Here is a 21,594-nt window from a genome sequence, read left to right on the forward strand (position 1 = left end):
AGGCTATTTAACTTTTTTCTGGCCGCCAGGGGAGCTGTCGCTTTCATCGTCCATCTGCAACACTGATGAAGTACTTCCGCATTCCCCGCATGATTTTTGCTGAAGTCTTTATGGCCTCATAAATCAGTTAAGTTAGCCTCCCCACACTTTAAGGTGGTACCTTATTTTCCTACTTGACAGATGCAACTGTCTTTCGGGTTGCAAAGGTCGACAACGGGCTACACAATTGGTTGGAAACCCACTCCAACCCGGGCTGGCTTCGAACTCATAACCTTTTTGCCACTCCCTGTAGCAGTTTGGCTGCCAAATGTTGGACCAATTGAAGTTTCCAGGCCGTCTTCAAAGGTAGCCCCATGTAGAGTGCATTGCAATAGTCCAATCTAGAGGTAACTAAGGCGTGAACCACCATGGTCAGATCAGACTCCATGAAGAATACAGGAGTTGTAAGCCAGCATCTGGAGGGCCACATAAAATGATAGTGGCGGACTGTATTCAGCTAATGGACCTTGAGTTTGAGACATGTGATTTGGATCTTTCACAACTTTTTCTCTCTGCTCTTTATCTCTTATCTCATCTCCTCCAAAAGCCAGAAACTTTATATCAAGTTACAAGCCAAGTTGGACAGTGTCTCAGCAAGAACAGTGGAGTGACTCAGTGTGAAGTTGAAGGTTCAAACAAAAGTAAATTCACCCATTTATGAGAAAGAATCCTTTCCCAAACATACTTCAAGAAACAAAGGTGAAAAGAATTGAACTCTTGAACCAAAAATGCAGAAGGCTTAAGTTAGAGAGAAAGGTCTGGACTCCACCTAGTTTTGAAGGAACTATCTGTCCTTCTCATCGCTATTTACAACCTGTACTCTGGTTGACCTCCTGCTAGTGCATGGACCAACTGGCTCCAACAATACCTGAAGAACAACTTAAACCTTTTCTGATTCAATCTACAGGTATTTAGATCCCCTGCAATGGGCTGAAGCTTTCCCAAGGTGCTTTGTTCATTAGCATGAGGAAGCCACCATAGGCAACAGATTCTGGGCATAATAAAAGGCCAGCAAATGTTTAGTCATTCCCTTCACCATCACTGTATTATTAGTTCCCGGAGAAGAGAGAATCACCTCAGTTGTCCTTAATTTTCACATATAAAACAAAACTCGGAGGGAGAGGGAAGAAATGTGTTAAAATTTACCTATCTGTGTCTGACAGTCCTCACCTGAATTGGAGCCTGTTCACACTACAGAATTAAAGCCCTATTATCCCATTTTAGATTCCATAGTTCCATCCTTTGGAATCTTAATTTTTGTAATTTGAAGAGCTGCTGGAACTTTGGGAGAGAATCCTTCTCCTCAACTTCAAATCCCAGGATGGCACCATGGCACCATGGCACCAGAATGGTACCATGGTGCTTGCAGTGGAAACATAATGATATCATTCTGTGGTCTGAAAGGGCATCTATGATTACACAGCTTTTCTTCACAGCCACAAGCACTAAAGCAGTGGTCCACAAAAACCGGGATTGTGGCGCAGCTGGCTGAGTGTCAGCTGCATTGATATCACTCTGGCCAAAAGGTTATGATTATGGGAGCCGCCTACCTTCATAACCACATCTCCTACCATAAACCTACCTGCATGACCTCTCCAATCCTCTGGGGAGGCCCCCCTTTCACCCCCACCTTTATCACAAGTACGACTTATGAGAACGAGGGAGAGAGCCTTCTCCACTGTGGCCCCTCAGCTTTGGACCTCGCTACCTAGTGAGATTAGGCAAGCCCCTACCCTGGCAGCCTTTAAGAAAGACCTAAAATCTTGGCTCTTCCAATGTGCCTTTGGCGAGTGAACATATATTCCATATTTTGTCTGTTCCAGCTACAGTTTCCATCCTCATGATACACTTTCCCCCGCCCTTAGTGAAGGTCTAACCCCATTGTTCATACCTTTTGAGCTCCTCCCTCAGAAACACATTCTTCCACCACTTATCTCATCCAGGTGTTTATCAATTTTATCCTAGTGCATTTGGCCCGCCCACTGTGTTCTATTTCTCTATCATGTTATTTTGTAACTGTTTATTTTATTTTGTTATTTCATATATTTTATTTTGATGTTATTTTTGCTTCTTTGTATTTTATTTTGCTGTACTGTAATTTTGGGTTTGGCTGCATGTTAGCTGCCCTGAGTCCTCTTCGGGGAGATGGTGGCGGGGTACAAATAAAGATTGTTGTTGTTGTTGTTGTTTTTCAGCATTGTGACTAGAGTGGATGGTATTTGTGATACAGGAACATCTGGAGGGCTGAAGTTTGTTCCGTTTTGTCAGGAGAGTGGGGTTTCAATTTAGAAACAAGATATCTAACATTTCCCCAACCTCAAAGCCTCAAGTGCTGTTGAGTTGCAGTTCCCATTATCCACCATCTACATGGCAGATAATCAAAAGTGATTTGGTAACATCTCAAGACCAAAACTGGGTAAAAACTAAAGCGCATACACCACTATGTAGAAAAAGTATAGTTGGTCCTCTGTATCCACAGATTCTTCATCCTTGGATACAATGGCCCTTTGAAGGCAACTATTAAGGCTGATGTGAACCTTGATGAAAATCAATTTGACACCTCTGATCTGTCCTAAGCAGTGAGTGCCTAGAACTATGGTATATTGGAACTACAACTGGATCCTGCAATATTATGAACTGTCTCTTTTTATTACAATCACAAATCCATTTTGGCTGAACAATAATCTAATTGGGGACTGTCTTCAGAAACTACCATGTCAATTGATAGTTCCCTGGGCAATTGGCAATGGACCTTCTCTGGCTATTAAGTCCAGATTTTAAATGGGTTGTCCAAGGTGCTGAATCTATATAAAAGACAATAAAACATGTAATCTCCATTGTCATCCGATTTCCAGTAACATCGTCTAGCCATCATATTATATATATTGTAAAACTAAAATTATGTAATAGCTAACACTATGTAACAAAATTAGGAAAAAAATCAGTTCCTGGTTTGAAATTGTTATTCCTGTTTAATTCTTCAGTACTTACTTTGAAAATAGTTGTTTTACTCCAGAAACTTCATTTTTGTGTCTGCCACAAACTATATTGGATTGGTTGAGACTTGATGAGATAGTGATTGAAAAACAATAGCAAAATGTGCTACAGGATAAGCTTTTTCCATGTTTTAATGATAGAACCAATTAGAAAATGACATTTATAACCCAGGAACAAAAAATGGATTACATAGTATAATCAAAACACTTTAATAATAATAATAATAATAATAATAATAGGTTCATTACAGAGTTTGGAAAAATTTGCTATTTTCCCAAACTCTGTAATGAACCTATTGAACAACTGATATGGACTCTGGCTAGGCTAGGGTAGAGGAGCCGGGAAACATTAGTTCCACAAAAGAAACTTTGCAAAGATCTGGTTCAGAGTGTAACAAGACAAGAAGATAGAAACCTGATTGAACATTCTCCCGTCTCTTTCAAATTTAGCAAATAACAGGCATGGGGGGATTGGGTGGAGAAAAAGATGATTCTGGGATTAATAGTTTTCCTCTGTTGTTTTTCCAAAGAAAGCACCCTTCCTGGCATTGTATTTATTTCATCCGGAGGGAACTTTTGAGGCTATGGCACTCCCTTGCAAGAGAGCCTACACCGCTCCCTCTGCATCATTGTCCATCTGCCAGCAGGGCAAAACTTTTATAAATTCATGTACATTTTTGGTAATGCTGTTGAGAAAGCTTTGACAGATCCAATGCTATTTTCCTTTTACTTACTTTACTTACTTACTGTTTTCTGTTATCCTGTGAGTGACTTATGGCTTTATGACACTGAGCTGTGCTAGTGCAATTATTCTACTTTAGCTGGATCTACACTACATGGTAATCGAGTTTCAGAATGTGGATTATATCTGTCTATACGGCCCTGTAATCCAGATCAGTGCAGTTAATTTGCATTCTAAAACTGGAATATAGGGCAGCCTTAATTTGTGTGTGTGTGTGTCAGGAGCCACTTGAGAAATTGCAAGTCACTTCTGGTGTGAGAGAATTGTCCGTCTGCAAGGACGTTGCCCAGGGGACACCCGGATGTTTGATGTTTTACCATCCTTGTGGGAGGCTTCTCCCATGTCCCCGCACAGGGAGCTGGAACTGACAGAGGGAGCTCAACCCACTCTCCCTGGATTCAAACCGTTGACCTGTCGGTCAGCAGTCCTGCTAGCACAAGGGTTTAACCCATAGCGCTACCAGGGGCTCCAGAGCCTTTATTTTGATGGAAACATTCTGTGGAATTCATTGGGACTGGATCTATACTGTCCTATAATCTCGCCTTATAATGTCTACACTGTCATGTAATTCAGTTCAAAGCAGATGACCTGGATTCAGAAACTGGATTATATGGCTGTGTAGAGGGGGCCTGAGTTTCAAGAGCTCTTTGGTTGAGAAATTTAAGTATTTCTTCCTAAACTGTAAATTCCAGGGTTGCATAGGATGTTGCCATGGCTGCTAAATTCCAACAGTAGTGTTCTAACAGTGACAGAACACTTACACATATGTAAGTTTCCTAATGCATGTGGTTGTATTTTCTATTTTTATCTTAAGGACATGATGTAGCATTTATATTTAGTTGAAGTAAAACATGTTCTCTCACTGGATATTGGGATGCCATTAGATTATGTACATCTGCAATGTCATTTTGTATTTTTGCATCTCTTATTTGCCTGCGCATACTTCATCTAATTCGGTAAGTGTGAAATTATACTGTTTCCTTGATGTAGGACCTCAAGCTAAATCCTAATTTGGTTTTTAGAACAACGCAGTAGAATTAATGGGGGTCATGGTGGCACAGCGGGTTAAACCACTAAGCTGCAGAGCTTGCTGACTGGAAGGTTGGCGGTTTGAATCTGTGGGATGGGTGAGCTCCCATTATTAGCCCCAGCTTCTGCCAACCTAGCAGTTTGAAAGCATGCAAATGTGAGTAGATCAATAGGTACTACTTCAATGGGAAAGTAACGGCACTCCATGCAGTCATGCTGGCCACATGACCTTGGAGGTGTCTACGGTCAATGCCGGCTCTTTGTCTTAGAAATGGGTATGAGCACTACCCCTCGAAGTTGGACTCAACTAGACTTAATGTCAAGGGGAAAACTTTACCTTTACTTTAGTAGAATTAAAGTGCCAAGGCTCAATACTATAAAACAGGTGTCCTCAAACTTTTTAAACAGAGGGCCAGGTCACAGTCCCTCAAACTGTTGGAGGCCCAGATTATAATTTTTAAAAAACATGAATGAATTCCTATGCACACTGCACATATCTCATTTGTAATGCAAAAAACACTTAAAGACAATACAATAATTAAAATGAAGAACCATTTTAACAAATATAAATTTATTAGTATTTCAATGGGAAGTGTGGGCCTGCTTTTGACTGATGAGATAAGGTTGTTGTTGTGTGCTTTCAAATCGTTTCAGACTTAGGTTGACCCTGAGCGGAGACCTTGGGGAGCCGTATCCGGCCCCTGGGCCATAGATTGAGGACCCCTGCTACAGAATAACAGCAGTTTTATAAGGTCCTTAGTCTTCTCTGTCAAAGATGTTGGTGCCTCATCAAACTACAGCTCCCAAGATTCAATAGCATTGAGCTATGGCTGTTAAAGTAGTTTCAAACTGCATTAATTCTACAGTGTGAGTATATGCTGAGATGCCTTCACAGTTTGCAGAAAAGGAAGGAATAACACAAACACACACAAACACGCACTGCCATTGTAGCTAGAGCAGCTCAACTGAGTGGCAATGCCATGATGCTAATGTAGATCTGTGTCCTGCATAGTATCATTCACATAGTGGCAATAATGACCCTAGTACACAACTTTGATGAAAAGCAATTCTCAGACTTTGAGTATCTGAATTATTTTGGACATCAACTCCCAGAATCCCTCATACTAGACAAGCTGTCCAGGGCTTCTGTAAGAGTTCAAAGCTCGTACAAAAACAACTGACATACTCCTGGTGTACCTTACAATTTATTTATTTATTGTCATTCACAGGAATGTTTCTTGTGTCATGCTGATATTGCTGTTGAATCGACATTGAGTCAGCATGGTGTATTAGTTTAAGTCAGGGGTGTCAAACCCATTTGCATCGAGAGTCATGTCATCCTTATGGTTGCCTCATCCTTATGGATCCAAAGGGCTGTTGAATCCATGGACAGAGAGGGCCAACTGTATTTCTTTTACATAGTGCAGCCTTCCAGATGTTACTATATCCCAACTCCCATCAGCTCTAGTCATGACATCTAATGATGTGGAATACAGGAATTATAGTTCAGCATCTGGAGGGCCACATACAATGACATGGAAGGCCGTGTTCAGTCTTGAGTTTGACACATGTGGGCAAAGGCCCCTTCTACACTGCTATATAAAATCCATATTATCTGCTTTGAATTACATTATAAAGCAGTGTAGACTTATATAATCCAGTTTAAAGCAGATTATGTGGATTATCTTCTTTGATAATCTGGATTAAATGGAATTGCAGAAGGGGCCTAAATGTCGGATTAGTGTTGAGAGAATAGAGTCTAATTGTCCACTTTTTCATGGAAACCTACTGGGGGACCTTGGGTGTGTCACACTCTCTCAGGCCCCCTTTACACTGTTGTATCCAGGTTATCTGCTTTGAACTGGATAATATGGCAGTGTAGACTCATATAAACCAATTCAAAGCAAATAGTGTGGATTAATTTGGTTTGATAATAGGAATTATGGAGCCCCCAATGGCTGCTGATGCCTGAAAGGTCGGTGGTTCGAGTCAGAGGAGTGGGTGAGCTCCAGTTGTTAGCCTCAGCTTCTGCCAACCTAACAGTTCAAAAACATGCAAATGTGAGTAGATCAATAGGTACCACTCAGGCGGGAAGGCGACAGTGCTCCATGCTGAGCTGCTGAACTTGATGCCTGAAAGATCGGTGGTTCGAGTCAGGGGAGTGGGTGAGCTCTAGTTGTTAGCCCCAGCTTCTGCCAACCTAGCAGTTCAAAAACATGCAAATATGAGTCAATCAATAGGTACCGCTCAGGCGGGAAGGCGATGGTGCTCCATGCTGGCCACAAGACCTTGGAGGCGTCTATGGACAACGGCAGCTCTTCAGTTTAGAAATGGAGATGAGCACCAACCCCAATAGTTGGACACGACTAGACTTAATGTCAGGAAAAGCTTTACCTTTTTAATTAGGATTATATGGCAGTGTAGAAGGGGATTAAGTTTCATAGGAAAGCAAAGTCAAATAAATCTTGCCAAGAGAACTGCATAATAGAGAATTCACTCTGGGGTTACTGAAAATTGGAAATGACTTGAAAGCCCATTATTACAAAAACATCAACTTTTCCTAGGTCAGCCCAGCCCAAAGAATGGAAATACATTGACAGCTTTCAAAGCTTATAAACTATTTCATATATCAAAGATGAAAAAACACTTAAGGAAAGAAGAGCAAGGGTTTCAGTGCCTGAAAGCTATATCCCAATTCCAACTGTTCCCTGTTGAGGAAGGAAGAACAGCAATGCTCCCTCCTGCATGTTGGTATTTCTGTCCTTCACACTGGCCTCTTGGTCTTTACACAAACACAGCCCTCCCTCTCCCTGACTCACTCTGTCCCTCTGTCTATTTTTTGCCTCTGGAGCTCCTATGCCCCCAAAGGCTGGCTGTTTACTCCAGTGAGACCCACCCACAGAGGCAACCCATCCACAAGTAGGTGGAGCACATGTGGTGTGTATATAAATAGAGCAGAAGGGATAAACCCCCTTTCACTGCAAATAACTCTTGGGATTGTTCCTTTTGGAGTAATACAATTCCCCTCTCACTCTCTCAGCACAACAACTTCACTATGGGCAAGCTTCTAGTCCTCTCTGCTGTGATTCTTGCTTGCATCAGTGTCGGTAAGATAGATCATTCAGTTGCTATGACTTTTCTTTCTCTCTTCGGTTTTTAAAAATGAATTTTATTTCTTTTTGATCTTCTCTCTCTGGTTGGAAAATGGTGGCTTCTCTTTGCCACACCTTTGGCTTAGAACATTGCTGTTAACTCAATGCATTATTCTGATTTATGGATGGATTACTTTATTTCAAAATGTTTATGGGACGGCTAGTTGCGTTTAAGAACGAAATACATCTATAAAGTCACCCCTGTTATAATAGCAACAATAAAGAAATCTGCTCAGACAATCTCAACATTGGGTTGTTGTGAGTTTTCCGAGCTGTATGGCTGTTCCAGAAGCATTCTCTCCTGACGTTTCGCCTGCATCTATGGCAGGCATCCTCAGAGGTTGAGAGGTCTGTTGGAAACTAGGCAAGTGAGGTTTATATATCTGTGGAATGTCCAGGGTGGGAGAAAGAAATATTGTCTGTTGGGGGCAAGTGTGGATGTTGCAATTGGTCAGCTTGATTAGCAATGAATGGCCTTGCAACTTCAAACCCTGGGTTCTTACGGCCTGGGGGAATCCTTTGTTGCAAGTGTTTACTGGCCCTGGGGTTTATATATCTGTAGGGGTCAGATGTGAATATTGCAATTGGCCAGCTTGATTAGCAATGAATGGCCTTGCAGCTTCAAAACCTGGCTTCTTATTGCCTGGGGGAATCCTTTGTTGGGAGGTGTTTACTGGCCCTGGGGTTTATATATCTGTAGGGGTCAGATGTGAATATTGCAATTGGCCAGCTTGATTAGCAATGAATGGCCTTGCAACTTCAAAATCTGGCTTCTTACCACCTGGGGGAATCCTTTGTTGGGAGGTGTTGACTGGCCCTGGGGTTTATATATCTGTGGAATATCCAGGATGAGAGAATCTCAACATTCTAGAAATACATCATAAATTATAAAATAATCAAGGGACATGTTTTCCATAAAAGAAGCAATTAATATCTCTCTCTTTGCTCGCTTTTGAAATAGTACATGATGGAAAAATTTTAAAACTCTGTACTGCCAACATGACATTGACTCAGAGTCGTGTCTGAATCCCTAATTCCAGCCTTCTGAATTTTTACCACTAAAGTATACTTTTCTCTCTTATTTCGTTTTTGAAACTTTTTCCTAAAAAAAGCTTTTGAGAAACTGGGTGGTCTCCTTCCTTGTGGATCCTATAATAGCTTTGGATGGCTAAATGCACACAAAACGTCTTGCTGGAAAACCTTAATAACGGTTTACAGGTTTGTTGTGGTTGTGAAGCCATCCTATCTCCCACAGAGTAGGTAGGCATACAGTAACTCAAGTAATGATTTCAGTATGATTTTAGCTGTCTGTATTATCATAGCCAGGAGGGAGATTTGGGGCAGAAATACTTCAATTAATAACTGCATTCATTTCTTTTCTAATTGTGTTATTATTTATTCATTTATATACCACTTTTCTCAACCTTGGGAGGACTCAAAGTGGTTTCCAACATTCATTGCAAAATTAAATGTCTTACGAAACATGAAAACTTAACATAAAACAATAGTAACATAAAACTGTCAATTAAATCATATTAGCTTATTAAGGTACCATATCATTTGGGATGGGAGTAAAATTAAAGCATTTTATTGACTTACCTTAACATGGCACAATGGGTTAAACCTTTGTGCTGGTAGGACTGCTGACTGACAGGTCAGTTGAATATGGGGAGAGTGGGTTGAGCTTCCTCTGTCAGCTCCAGCTCCCCATGCGGGGACAGGAGAGAAGCCTCCCACAAGGATGGTAAAACATCAAACATCCAGGCATCCCCTGGGCAATGTCCTTAGAGATGGCCAATTCTCTCACACCAGAAGTGACTTGCAGTTTCTCAAGTCGCTCCTGACACGAAAGAAACAAAACTTCTGTGAACTATTGAACAAAACTTCTGCGAACTAACTTCTGTGAACTATTGATATGAATATTGACCAAAGTGGATATTAGACCTTCTAAATATCCCAATTCAAGAGGGACAGTCCTCATTAATTCTTTGCTATCCCACTTTTCCAACTGCTTTCAAAATGTCCCAGTTTCTTCTCACTGCCCTCCTTTGTCCCCAGCTTACTTCAATTGCTGCAAACCGTGTTCAAAGTGCAAAAGAACTTTGCACTGAGTTTACTCAGCACAGGCAAAGAGGGTGTGCAATTCAACCCTTCCCAATAGACTGAGACAAAAGCAAACTTCTGTAGTTCATCTTAGCTGGTGTGCTCTTCATCATTTGTTGCTTGTTCACACATCTGGGTTTTTATCTATGAAATGTTGGTGGGCATGGGTTGTACTAATACAGACTGGATCTTTGCATGTGCCTTTTTATCAAGGTATTTCGGTGAAAATGTGTGACCATTTGAAAGAGCAAATAATTTCTCTCTGTTCTCTAATGTCCGTTATATCAACGTCAGTTGCAACCTTCTAGACATTCCTATGGCCACTCAAAAGGAACAATGCATTCCAAAGGCCACTTAGTCTCTTGGGCTTGAAGAAACCCCTCCTTTAATTCACCTCCCACTCGGATCTCCTCCTCTGTTACTAATTTCTGTCTGTGCAGAGGAATTCTTTCCCTGATGCTGCCTTGCTCCACTCCAAGGCTTGAGAAACTCTCAGACTGTTCAAGAGAGTCACATGAATCTTGCAGGGTTCAGAAGCAAAGTGAGAAACATTTGGAGTCTCCTGGGCGTGTTAAGGCTTAAGAGTATGGCTAAGATGTTTGTTATATTCCCAAGAGCCTCATCATAAATGACTGACAAGCCTAATGGGATATTGTACAGTCTCAAAAAATTGGAAAATCTCAAACAGGGTAAACATCACTCACGAGAGGGGTAACATCACTAACCTAAGTGTGCACCAAATAGATAAGAAGATGCATAGCCAAGTATGCTGGAGAAGATTTGGTCTGCCTAAAGAGGCCCACTTTTCCCCCACTCCCCCTGGCCCTTGCACACGTTCTTGTTATTTTTAGTCTGGAGGACAAGAGATCAAAGCGATGTATTTGTGGCAGTCTTATTATTATTATTATTATTATTATTATTATTATTATTAAATGTTATTCTTATACCACACCACTATCTCCCTGGAGGGACTTGTGGCAGCTTACATAAGGGGCAAAATGCCCGCAAAAAACTAATACAAATCCAAGCAATCCTTCAAAGCAAAAACAGAATTAGAATAAGGACAAATAAAATATAACAATACAGATAAAACACAATTAAATAAAACATCGGAATATAAAACAGCAGTATTAACCTCAATCAAAACAGTACTCAATAACCCAATTGCCAGTAATGCAATGGGCATGATCAGGCTATAAAAGGGCTAGGTATGGGATAGTGCAAATAGTGTATCATAGAGCTGGGTATTGGATGAAGTGCAGAGTGTGAAATAATACAGTATTAGGGAACCTAGAGACTGGGCATTTATAACTAGAGACTAGGTGGCCTCAAATGCAAGCAGGAACATCCAGGTTTTTTACTTATTGTAAAGGAGGACAGTGAAGGAGCTTGACTAATATCCCTTGGGAGGGTGTTCCAAAGTTAGGGGACAACTACCGAGAAGGCTGTCTCCCTCGTCCCCACCAACCGTGCTTGTGACGGTGGTAGGAGCAAGAGAAGGACCTCCCCGGCAGACCTTAGAGTCCACACTGGTTCATAGGGGAAGATGCACAGAGTCTGGATGGCCATCTGCCAGGAGTGCTTTGATTGTGTGTTCCTGCATGGCAGAAAAAGGATGGGCTGGATGGCCCATGGGATCTCTTCCAACTCTAGGATTCTGATTCCTACCCTTCAGTTCTGCAATTTACCTTAGCCATACACAAAGGCATCTTGTTAGGCCTTGGAGAGAGAACAAAGTTGGTAGCATAAACTTCCATAGACCATGGGCCCTTCCACACAGCCCTATATTCCAGCATATTAAGGCAGAAAATCCCACATTATCTGAGTACGGACTTAGATAACCCAGTTCAAAGCAGATATTGTGGGATTTTCTGCCTTGATATAGGACTGCGTGGAAGGGCCCCATGTCTGCGCATACAGTAGTCTATGAAAAAAGAATTCACAGGGCCCTTCCACACAGCCACATAACCCAGAATATCAAGGCAGAAAAGCCCACAATATCTTCTTTGAACTGGTTACCAGAGTTCACATTGCCATATAGGTAAAGGTAAAGGTTGTCCCCTGACATTAAGTCCAGTCATGCCTGACTGTGACTGTTGGTGCTCATCACCATTTCTAAGCCAAAGAGCTGGTGTTGTCCGTAGACACCTCCTAGATCATGTGGCCAACATGACTGCATGGCGCGCCATTACCTTCCCACTGGAGTGGTACCTTTTGATCTACTCGCATTTGCATGTTTTCAAACTGCTAGTGTGGCAGAAGCTGGGGCTAACTGCGGGAGTTCACACCGCTCCCTGGATTCGAACCTACGACCTTTCGGTCAGCAAGTTTAGCAGCTCAGCACTTTAACCCACTGCATCACCAGGGGCTTCCACACTGCCATATAACCCAGTTCAAAGCAGATATTGTGGGATTTTCTGACTTGATATCCTGGGTTATATGGCTGTGTGAAAGGGCCCACATGTATCTTGGGCCTCTTCTACACTGCCATATAAAATCCAGATTATCTGATTTGAACTGGATTATTTGGTAGTGTAGACTCATACAATCCAGTTCAAAGCATATCATGTGGATTGTCTGCTTTGATCATCTGGATTACATAGCAGTGTAGAAGGGGCTTTGGAGTATTTAAAGCAGTATTGTAGAAATTATGGGATTTTGTTTCTTTGTTTGCTAGAGTAGGGTTTTCAGTTACTTTGCCTTCTAAAGATTTTGAACTACAGTTCTCAGCATTCCCTAACCATTGGGTGTGTGAGCCTGGGTCAGGCCCGTAGCCAGGATTTAATTTGAGGGATATATTGAGTATGGTGACCAGATCATGATATGAATAAACACAACATTTTAAATAATGCACCAGTAAGGCCTTTTCGCGAACCACCATGAGAATTTCGGGGGGGGGGGGGGGGGGGCTGAAGCCCCTCAAGTCCCCCCCCCCCCCCCGGCTACATGCCTGGCCTGGGTGAATGGGATTTGTCATCCAGTATAACATCTGGCCAGTGCCACATTGGAAAAGGAGTAGAAATAGCCTGTGAATTGTAACACTTGAACTGCAGGAAAAGTACAAGAGGGAAAAGGTAATATATTTCAGGATATGTGTATCCAAGAAATGGAAATGCAGTTCACATTCCGTCCTTGGCAGTAAACATTTGTAGTTATTTTGGCTCTCTGAAACCCAGCTGTCCAGATTTCTTCTTTTGCCCATTTCTCTGCTGTAGGATGCCCACTGAAAGTTTATATAAAATGATGTTATTTGTTTAGTGATTTGAGTAGTACCTTGCCCCATGTTTGTACATTTGCATATGCCTTTCTATGATGGCTTTGTCAGATGTACACCTCGCTGCTGCTGGATTACCTTCACATTTTGCAATTGGCAAGTCAAGCTTGTTTTTCACCCGCAAAGGGACTTCTCATTCCTTCACTTCTCTCTAGTACTTCTGCCTGTACTTCTACTCTCACTTTCTTCAGGCTGGGAGACTTTTGGGACTTCCCTCTTTCCTCTCCATCCCACACACAACACTTACTGTCGCTGGAGAAAGAGCTGACCCTTTTCATAAGCCAGGGATGGGCTTATTGAATGCGTCCCCCAATTTTCACCATGTAAAAAACAATACCGCCTCTCCTGGGCTTAGATTGGCCAAAGGGAGTCTGTAAACCATGATGGAAATGTACCACAGAAAATGGATCCCTGCTGGACATTTTTGAGAATTTCGAAGCAAAAGAAAATAGTTGAGGGTTGCAAAAAATGTTTTTGACTTCTGGGTGGTCTAGGTAGTCCTCAAGTGTAGTGGAAATGACATCCAGAGCACCACCTTTGGGGGTGTTTTGGAGCAAAAAAAGGATTTTGTGCATGTGGGAACAAATGCTTCCCCTAACTTCTCGAGTCAAGGTGTATGGAGCCCAAAGCACAGTTAAAGCTCGTGTGCCAGCTGCACCCGTTCCTTGGGAAGTCAGATTTGGCCACAGTGGTCCATGCTCAGGTTACATCCCAGATAGATTACTGCAATGCACTCTACGTAGGGCTGCCTTTGAAGACTGTTCGGAAACTTCAACTAGTTCAATGGGCGGCAGCCAGACTGCTCACCGGAGCACCATACAGGGAGCACACCACCCCCCTGTTATGTCAACTCCACTGGCTGCCGGTCCATTTCCGAGCATACTTCAAAGTGCTGATTTTGGCCTATAAAGCCCTAAATGGCTCCGGCCCAGCTTACTTGTCTGAACATATCTCCCTCTATGTTCTGCCTCATAGTTTAAGATCCACCGGGGAAGCCCTGCTATTGGTCCCACCAGCCTCACAAACGCGTCAGCTGGGGACAAAGGACAAGGCCTTCTCAGTAGTGACCCCCGCTTGTAGAACTCACTCTCCAGTGAGATTAGATTGGCATCCTCCCTCTTTTCTTTTTAGGAAAAAACTGAAATCATGGCTTTGGAACCAAGCCTTTGGCTAGCAGCCATAACAGCACTTTGAACTGGACCATATGATTGTGATAATAATGGAAACAGCTATATGCTTGTTTAACTAATGTTTATTGTTTTAAATTACTGTGTATTTATGGTTTTATATTGTTGTTATACTGTGATTTGTGGCATCGAATTGTTGCCAGTGTTAGCTGCTCTGAGTCCCCCCTCGGGGGTTGAGAAAGGTGGGGGTAGAAATGGTGTAAATAATAAATAAATAAAGCAAGCAAGTTGAGTTGTTCAGGCTGAAAGAACCACAAGCACCACTATCTGTCTATCGATGCAACAACATTGCACAATTCTAGCAGCTTGATTCTATATACTTTATTTGTATCCTGCCCTATCTCCCTGAGGGGACTCAGGGTGGATTCCTGCATATACAGACACATACAAACATTCAACGACTGATACAATGGAACACAGTTACACAGATAAAGGTAAAGGCTTCCTCTTCATCTCTGGCTCTGGAGTTGGTGCTCTTCTCCATTTCTAAGCCGTAGAGATGGCATTGTCTGTAGACACCTTCTGGATCATGTGGCCAGCATGACTGCATGGAGTGCTGTTTACCTTCCTGCCGAGGCACTATCTATTGATCTACTCACATTTGCATGTTTTCAAACTGCTAGGTGGGCAGGAGCTGGGGCTAATAGTGGGAGCTCACCCCGTCCCGCAGATTCAGACCGCCAGCTTGCTGGTTAGCAAGTTCAGCAGCTCAACGATTTAACTGTTGCAACACTGTAGGAAGGATTGCTGGAGAATTCTAGTGCTGTTGTTTGGTTGATAGAACTAGAGATATTAAGTCCCTCACCAAACTTCAAATCTCAAGTTTGTATGACATGGGAGCCATGGCAGTTAAAGTAGGATAAAAATAATCACATGATTCTTCATTTATGCCCTGCCTTTTTCCAAAAGTTAGGACTCAAGGAACATTCTTACCCTGCCCTTGAAGTAAATAATAAAGTAAATAATTCAAAGTTTTTTTCTCACTCAGACTCTTTATCTTGAAACTGACACCTCACTCGTGGTAGTGCCAGCCTTAGAAATAAGAGAACTGGTTTTCATTTTCATTTTTTTTTATCTCTGAGGATGTCTGTTGGCGGCATTCTTACTAAGATGTTTGCTTCTTGGTTTGAAGTATGGAAGAAATGAGTCCGAGACCTAAAATGAACTGCACAAATCTGTCTTGTGACTTTTGGGTGCTTCCAAATGAGGATTTTTATGTTCCTGACTCATTCAGGAAATTTACAGGAGTGCCTAATGCCTTCCATGGGTAGCCCTCCTATGTTTTCCTTCCACTGCTCCCAATTTCTTTCCTTCCCACCCAAAATTTCTTAAGGAAGAAACATAGAAATAATTCTGCAACACTCTTTGGTTATTCATACCAGCATTCTCTGCTTCTCACACTCATAGTTCAAGACATATAGCGAAGTATTGAGATTTCAAAGTATTAGCCATGGACTTTTTCTGCTGGAGGGCATCTCATTTTTGAACACGGTTATCCTTCCACATTTGCTGAAGTTGGGGGTACTTGACCACTGTGAAAGTAGAATAATTACAAATAAGGTAAAGTAAAGGTAAAGGTTTTCCCCTGACATTAAATCCAGTCATGTCTGACTCTGGGGGTTGGTGCTCATCTCCATTTCTAAGCTGAAGAGCTGGTGTTGTATATAGACACCTCCATGTGGCCAGCATGACTGCATGGAGCGCCGTTATCTTCCCGCTGAAGTGGTACCTATTGATCTACTCACATTTGTATGTTTTCGAACTGCTAGGTTAGCAGAAGCTGGGGCTGACAACGGAAGCTCACGCCGGTCCCCGGATTCAAACCTGTGACCTTACAAGTTTAGCAGCTCAACAAGTTTAGCAGCTCAACGGTTTAACCCACTGCGCCACTAACACTATCTCTCCTCACCACCCTCCCACCCCTGGGAAAATCAAATCTCTTAGAATATTTTCCAGTTCAGTTTGTTCTGTTCAGTTCTGTTTAATTGGGATAGTGTGGTCTGGATTTAGATACAAGGCTCGTGGAGATGATGTCTGACTTTAAAATGTCCTTTGACCTTTTCCCAAACTAAGAGACTTAAGGGCTGTTGGGTTGCAGTTCCCACTATCCGCAGTCTGCATGGCGGATAATCAAAAGTGTTGGGACCTGTTGTTCATAGAATCATAGCATTGGAAGAGACCTCGTGGACTTTCCAGTTCAACCCATTCTGCCAAGGAGCAAGAAAATCACATTCAAAGCACTCCTGACAGAGGACATCCAGCCTCTGTTTAAAATCCTCCAAAGAAGGAGCCTCTATCACACTCCGGGGCAGAGAGTTCCACTGCTGAACAGCTCTCACAGTCAGAAAGTTCTTCCTAATGTTCAGGTGGAATCTCCTTTCCTATAGTTTGAAGCCATTGTTCCGTATACTAGTCGCCAGGACAGCAGAAAACAAGCCGGCTCCCTCCTCCCTATAATTTCCCCTCACATATTTATACATGGTCCTCATCATGTCTCCTCTCAGCCTTCTCTTCTGCAAGCTAAACATGCCCAGCTCTTTAAGCCGCTCTTCATAGGGCTTGTTCTCCAGACCCTTGATCATTTTAGTCACCCTCCTCTAGACACATTCCAGCTTAGGATCAACATCTCCCTTCAATTGCAGTGCCCAGAATTGGACGCAGTGTGATTCCAGGCGTGGTCTGATCAAGACAGAATAGAGGGGTAGCATGACTTCCCTGGATCTAGGCACTAGATTCCTATTTAAGCCAAAATCTCGTTGGCTTTTTAAGCCACCACATGACAATCCCATTCGCTTTTTTAGCTACTGCATTCAATAATGTCTGGAGACCCAAACTAGGTATGAGCACCAACCACTATGTAAAAAACTTATAGTTGTCTGTCTGTGTCCACGAATATTTTGTCCATGAATGCAACTGCAATTATAAGGTTGATGTGGCCTTCAAATAAAATGGGTTTGACACCCGTTGTGTACATTGCCTTTGCAACTTTCAGCAACAATCAGTCATGGCACACCACTCTCCCCTCATGCTTGGAGAATTTGCACCTTTGTCTCCCTCCTGGAGACGACCCACAAAAACATGAGGCTAAGGGTACATCTACACTTCAGAAGTAATGCAGTTTTACACCACTCAATACGATGGAATCCCTTCTTATCTAAGAAAACTGGTGGGTGATTTTGGGCAGGTCAGAGGCTCTCTGTCTCAGATGAAGGCACTCCTCTCTTTGAACAAATCCTATCGAAAGAAAAAGCAACCCTGTGCTAGGTTCCCCTTAGGATTGCCATAAATCAAAGGCAACTTGAAGGCACACAGCACACCCACACCCGTCTAGAAGAAACATATGCACTTTCCTCAATCAAGCTCTTGCTTTAAAATATGTGGTCAGACTCCCTCTGAGTCACCCATCTCCTCCCTTAAGGCAGGAATTCCAACAACAGTTTAGGAAATAGAACGACCCAAATGGTTTCAAGAAAGGTTTCTGGTATTTCTCTCCAAAAGATATTGCAGCCAGCCTTCCAAAGTCCCATCTACACTGTCGAAGCCCTTGGTGGCTCAACGTCCTTGTGCCAGCAGGACTGCTGACTGACAGGTCAGTGGTTTGAATCCAGGGAGAGCGGGGTGACCTCCCTCTGTCAGCTCCAGCTCCCCATGCAGGGACATGAGAGAAGCCTCCTACAGGGATGGTAAAACATCAAAACATCAGGGCATTCCCTGGGCAACGTCTTTACAGACGGCCAATTTTCTCACACCAGAAGCTACTTAGAAAAAAACTACACTGCCATTATAATGCAGATTGAACTGGATTGCAGACTCATAGAATACAGTTCAGTGCAATTCATTCTGCATTATATGAGTCTATGCTGATCATATAATGCAGTTCAAACTGGATTATATAGCAGTGAAGATGGATCTCAAGTTTGTTGGTTTTGCTTTTGCAGATTTTATTATTTGAGGATTTATTTAATACATTCTCTCTATGAGTCCTTGGGTCCTCTAGTGAGACTCTACAGTCCTGCTAGAAATTAACCATAAATTAGCACTAGAAGAACTAGAGATTAATATAATACATTATATTATTATTATTATTATTATTATTAATAATATATTATTTTACTGACACAAAAGCACAGTATGTCACAGCAAATGAGATCTATATGCTGGATTTCGTATCACAAAATCACAAGTCGAACACTTCCCAAGCGTCTACGACTGTGTAATGTATTTTTTAATGATGCGCGCAGATCCAAGTAAGGTGGCCTTTTGCAGTTGACAGATCATGATTTTGTCGATGTTTATTGTTTCCAAATGCCGGCTGAGATCTTTTGACATGGCACCCAGTGTGCCAATAACCACTGGGACCACCTGTACTGGTTTATGCCAGAGCCTTTGCAGTTCGATTTTGAGGTCTCGAGAGCGGCTGACTTTTTTGTGTTGTTTTTCCTCAATGCGACTGTCACCTGGTATGGCGACATCAATAATCCAGACTTTTTTCTTTTCCACAATCGTGATATCTGGTGATTTGTGTTCCAAAATTTTGTCAGTCTGGATTTGAAAGTCCCACAGTATTTTTGCGTGTTTATTTTCCATGACCTTTGCAGGTTTATGATCCCACCAATTCTTTACAGCTGGCAGGTGGTACTTGTGACATAAGTTCCAGTGAATCATCAGGGCCACAGAGTTGTGTCTTTGTTTGTAGTCCGTCTGTGGGATTTTCTTGCTATTATTATTATTATTATTATTATTATTATTATTATTTGGTATGTCCCCACACAGAGAATTGTACTAAAGACTTTTGACCAGTGGGTCCTCAGATGTTTTAGCTTTCAACTCCCAGATATCCGTATAGTTGTTAAACTTGCTGGGATTTCTGGGATTTGCAGACCAAAACACCTGGGGACCTACAGGTTGAGAACCACTGCCCTAGACTTTCCTAGAGAGGTGTTCTCTCAGGTTAAAAAAATAACAGTTTCTTTTTCTTTTTTGGCTCTACAAATCCCGATTTTTTTTGTTGATCAGATGATGATGATGTCAGAGAGAATTGAAAAATTTTCCCCTCCAGCTAACTTGGCCATTGCAGTGATTTTCCCTTCCCCGAAGGCAGAAGCCTTGAAGCTGACTCAGACACATACCACCACCACCCCGCCCTTAGCATCTCTAGCTGGAATTCTGTCTTAAGAAATTCCATTGCAAAAAATCTTCCCTTTAAAGTTTGATACTGCCGCACCCTTCTTCCTAAGAAAGTTACTCCTCTGGTAAAAAGAGAAGTTGAAAAGGGAGCCATCCTCAGAAAGGGTCATATGAATGATGAACCCAGCAGACTGCTGGTCTCACGCTCCATGGTTACTGAATTTTGAATCCATGATTACATATTTCAAAAGATAGCCTATTGAAGAGGGTGCCAGCTTGTTTTCTGCTGCTCCAGAAACTAAGTGTGCATCTAGTCTTTGGAACTAATGCAGTTTGACACCACTTTAACTGTCATGAAGTCCCTGGTAGCCCAGTGGGTTAAACTCTTCTGCTGGCAGGACTGCTGACTGAAAGGTTAGTAGTTTGAATCTGGGGAGCGGGGTGAGCTCCTGTCTGTCAGCTCCAGCTTCTCATGCAGGGACATGAGAGAAGCCTCCCACTGGATGGTAAAACATCCAGGCATCCCCTGGGCAAAGTCCTTGCAGATAGCCAATTCTATCACACCAGAAATGACTTGCAGTTTCTCAAGTCGCTCCTGACATTAAAAAAACCTGCCATGGCTCAATGCTTTGGAATCATGGGAGCTGTAGTTTTACAAAGTATGTCTCCTTCTCTGCCAAAGAGTGCTCAATCCGCCAACAGGCAAACATAGGGCCCCCTTTGCCCACTTTGCCCAGCAACTGCAGCCCAAGGCAACTGCCTCTCTCACTAAGGACACAACCATCCCTGTTTGCATAAACTTTTTCCTATTTGTTGTGCCTACACTTCATTGTTAGCTGTCACAGCAAAGATAAACAATCATGTTGTTCTTGCTGTTGTGCTGCTGTAGTAAACAAATTGTATTGTTGGTATTGCTGAAAATGTTTTCTTGGGGAGAGACAAAAGTGGTTTTGAAAGAGAGACCTACACTCATAGTGTACACGAATCACAAAATCCTAGAGTTGGAAGAGACCTCCTGAAGCTCCTGAGGCTGATGGGTTCACTGATGATTTAGAGAGGATTGTGGTATTACCTGTGGGATTTCCTGGGACTCAAAGTGATGAAGATTCAAGTCAGAGGAATGATGCTTCTCTCTATAAGAAATCTGACTTGGAAAGTGCAGGGCGTCAAAGTCAGTCAGAGGAGCCAGAAACTGCAACATTAGATAAGGAGTCGGGTAGAGAGATAAGTGATACAGAAGGTGCTTAGGATCAATTGCAGTGCAATGAATATAGAAACGGAACAACGGATGATGAGTCTGGATCATGTTTTCAGTTATGAGACGCCAATGAGTGGTTATTGATGTTAATTGCTTAGTCTGTTATTGCTTTTGATGTTAATTACTTTTAAATATCTTGTTGATGTTAGCATTGAATTTTTGCTGCTACTGTTGTTAACCGCTGTGAGTTGCCTAAGGGCTGAGAACAGCGGTAAACAAATGAGGTAAATAAATAAATAAATAAATAAATAAATAAATCAACAAAGGTCTTTGTTTACAGATAAGAGCAGAAAATAAGCATCATAGGTGAGAGCAATTATATGGGAAAGTTAGGGAGAGAATTCGTGGGAAATGACATGACGTCATGGTTACCTCCTCATTAGTAAGTATGTTTATTGTTTACCTAAGAGTTAGTTCAGGCAATGTAGCATTCAAGTGAGAAGTTAGGCCTGAATTCTCTAGTTTTTGTTTGAAGTCAAGCCTTGGTTTTGGATTCAAGTATTCTGGGAGTTTCTATGATCCTGTTTTGGGGTTCCTGTTCAAGTTTTACTAGGCACACCTTTTGCTGGTGGACTTAAGCTGTTCTTGTGACTTTGGACTAATCCTCGACTGTATTACCTTGGAATCTGTGGAGACATTTGAATTCCTGTTGGATTATCACCTATTGTTAAATCTTTTTGGATTATA

At 42.2% G+C, this 21,594-nt stretch overlaps 1 protein-coding gene across 1 annotated transcript in view; it reads left to right on the forward strand.

Moving 5' to 3' along the window:
- The first annotated feature begins 7,762 nt into the window (after positions 1 to 7,762).
- The window catches only part of LOC132765197 (protein Bouncer-like), a 31,114-nt gene continuing 17,282 nt past the window's right edge, over positions 7,763 to 21,594 (forward strand). The window contains exon 1 of the mRNA XM_060759419.2: positions 7,763 to 7,913. Within this exon, the coding sequence (XP_060615402.2) occupies positions 7,862 to 7,913 (52 nt within the window). The 5' untranslated portion in view covers positions 7,763 to 7,861. The remainder of the gene's footprint in view (positions 7,914 to 21,594) is intronic.

The sequence above is a fragment of the Anolis sagrei genome, chromosome 2 (assembly GCF_037176765.1).
Source record: "Anolis sagrei isolate rAnoSag1 chromosome 2, rAnoSag1.mat, whole genome shotgun sequence".
Taxonomy (NCBI): Eukaryota; Metazoa; Chordata; class Lepidosauria; order Squamata; family Dactyloidae; genus Anolis; species Anolis sagrei.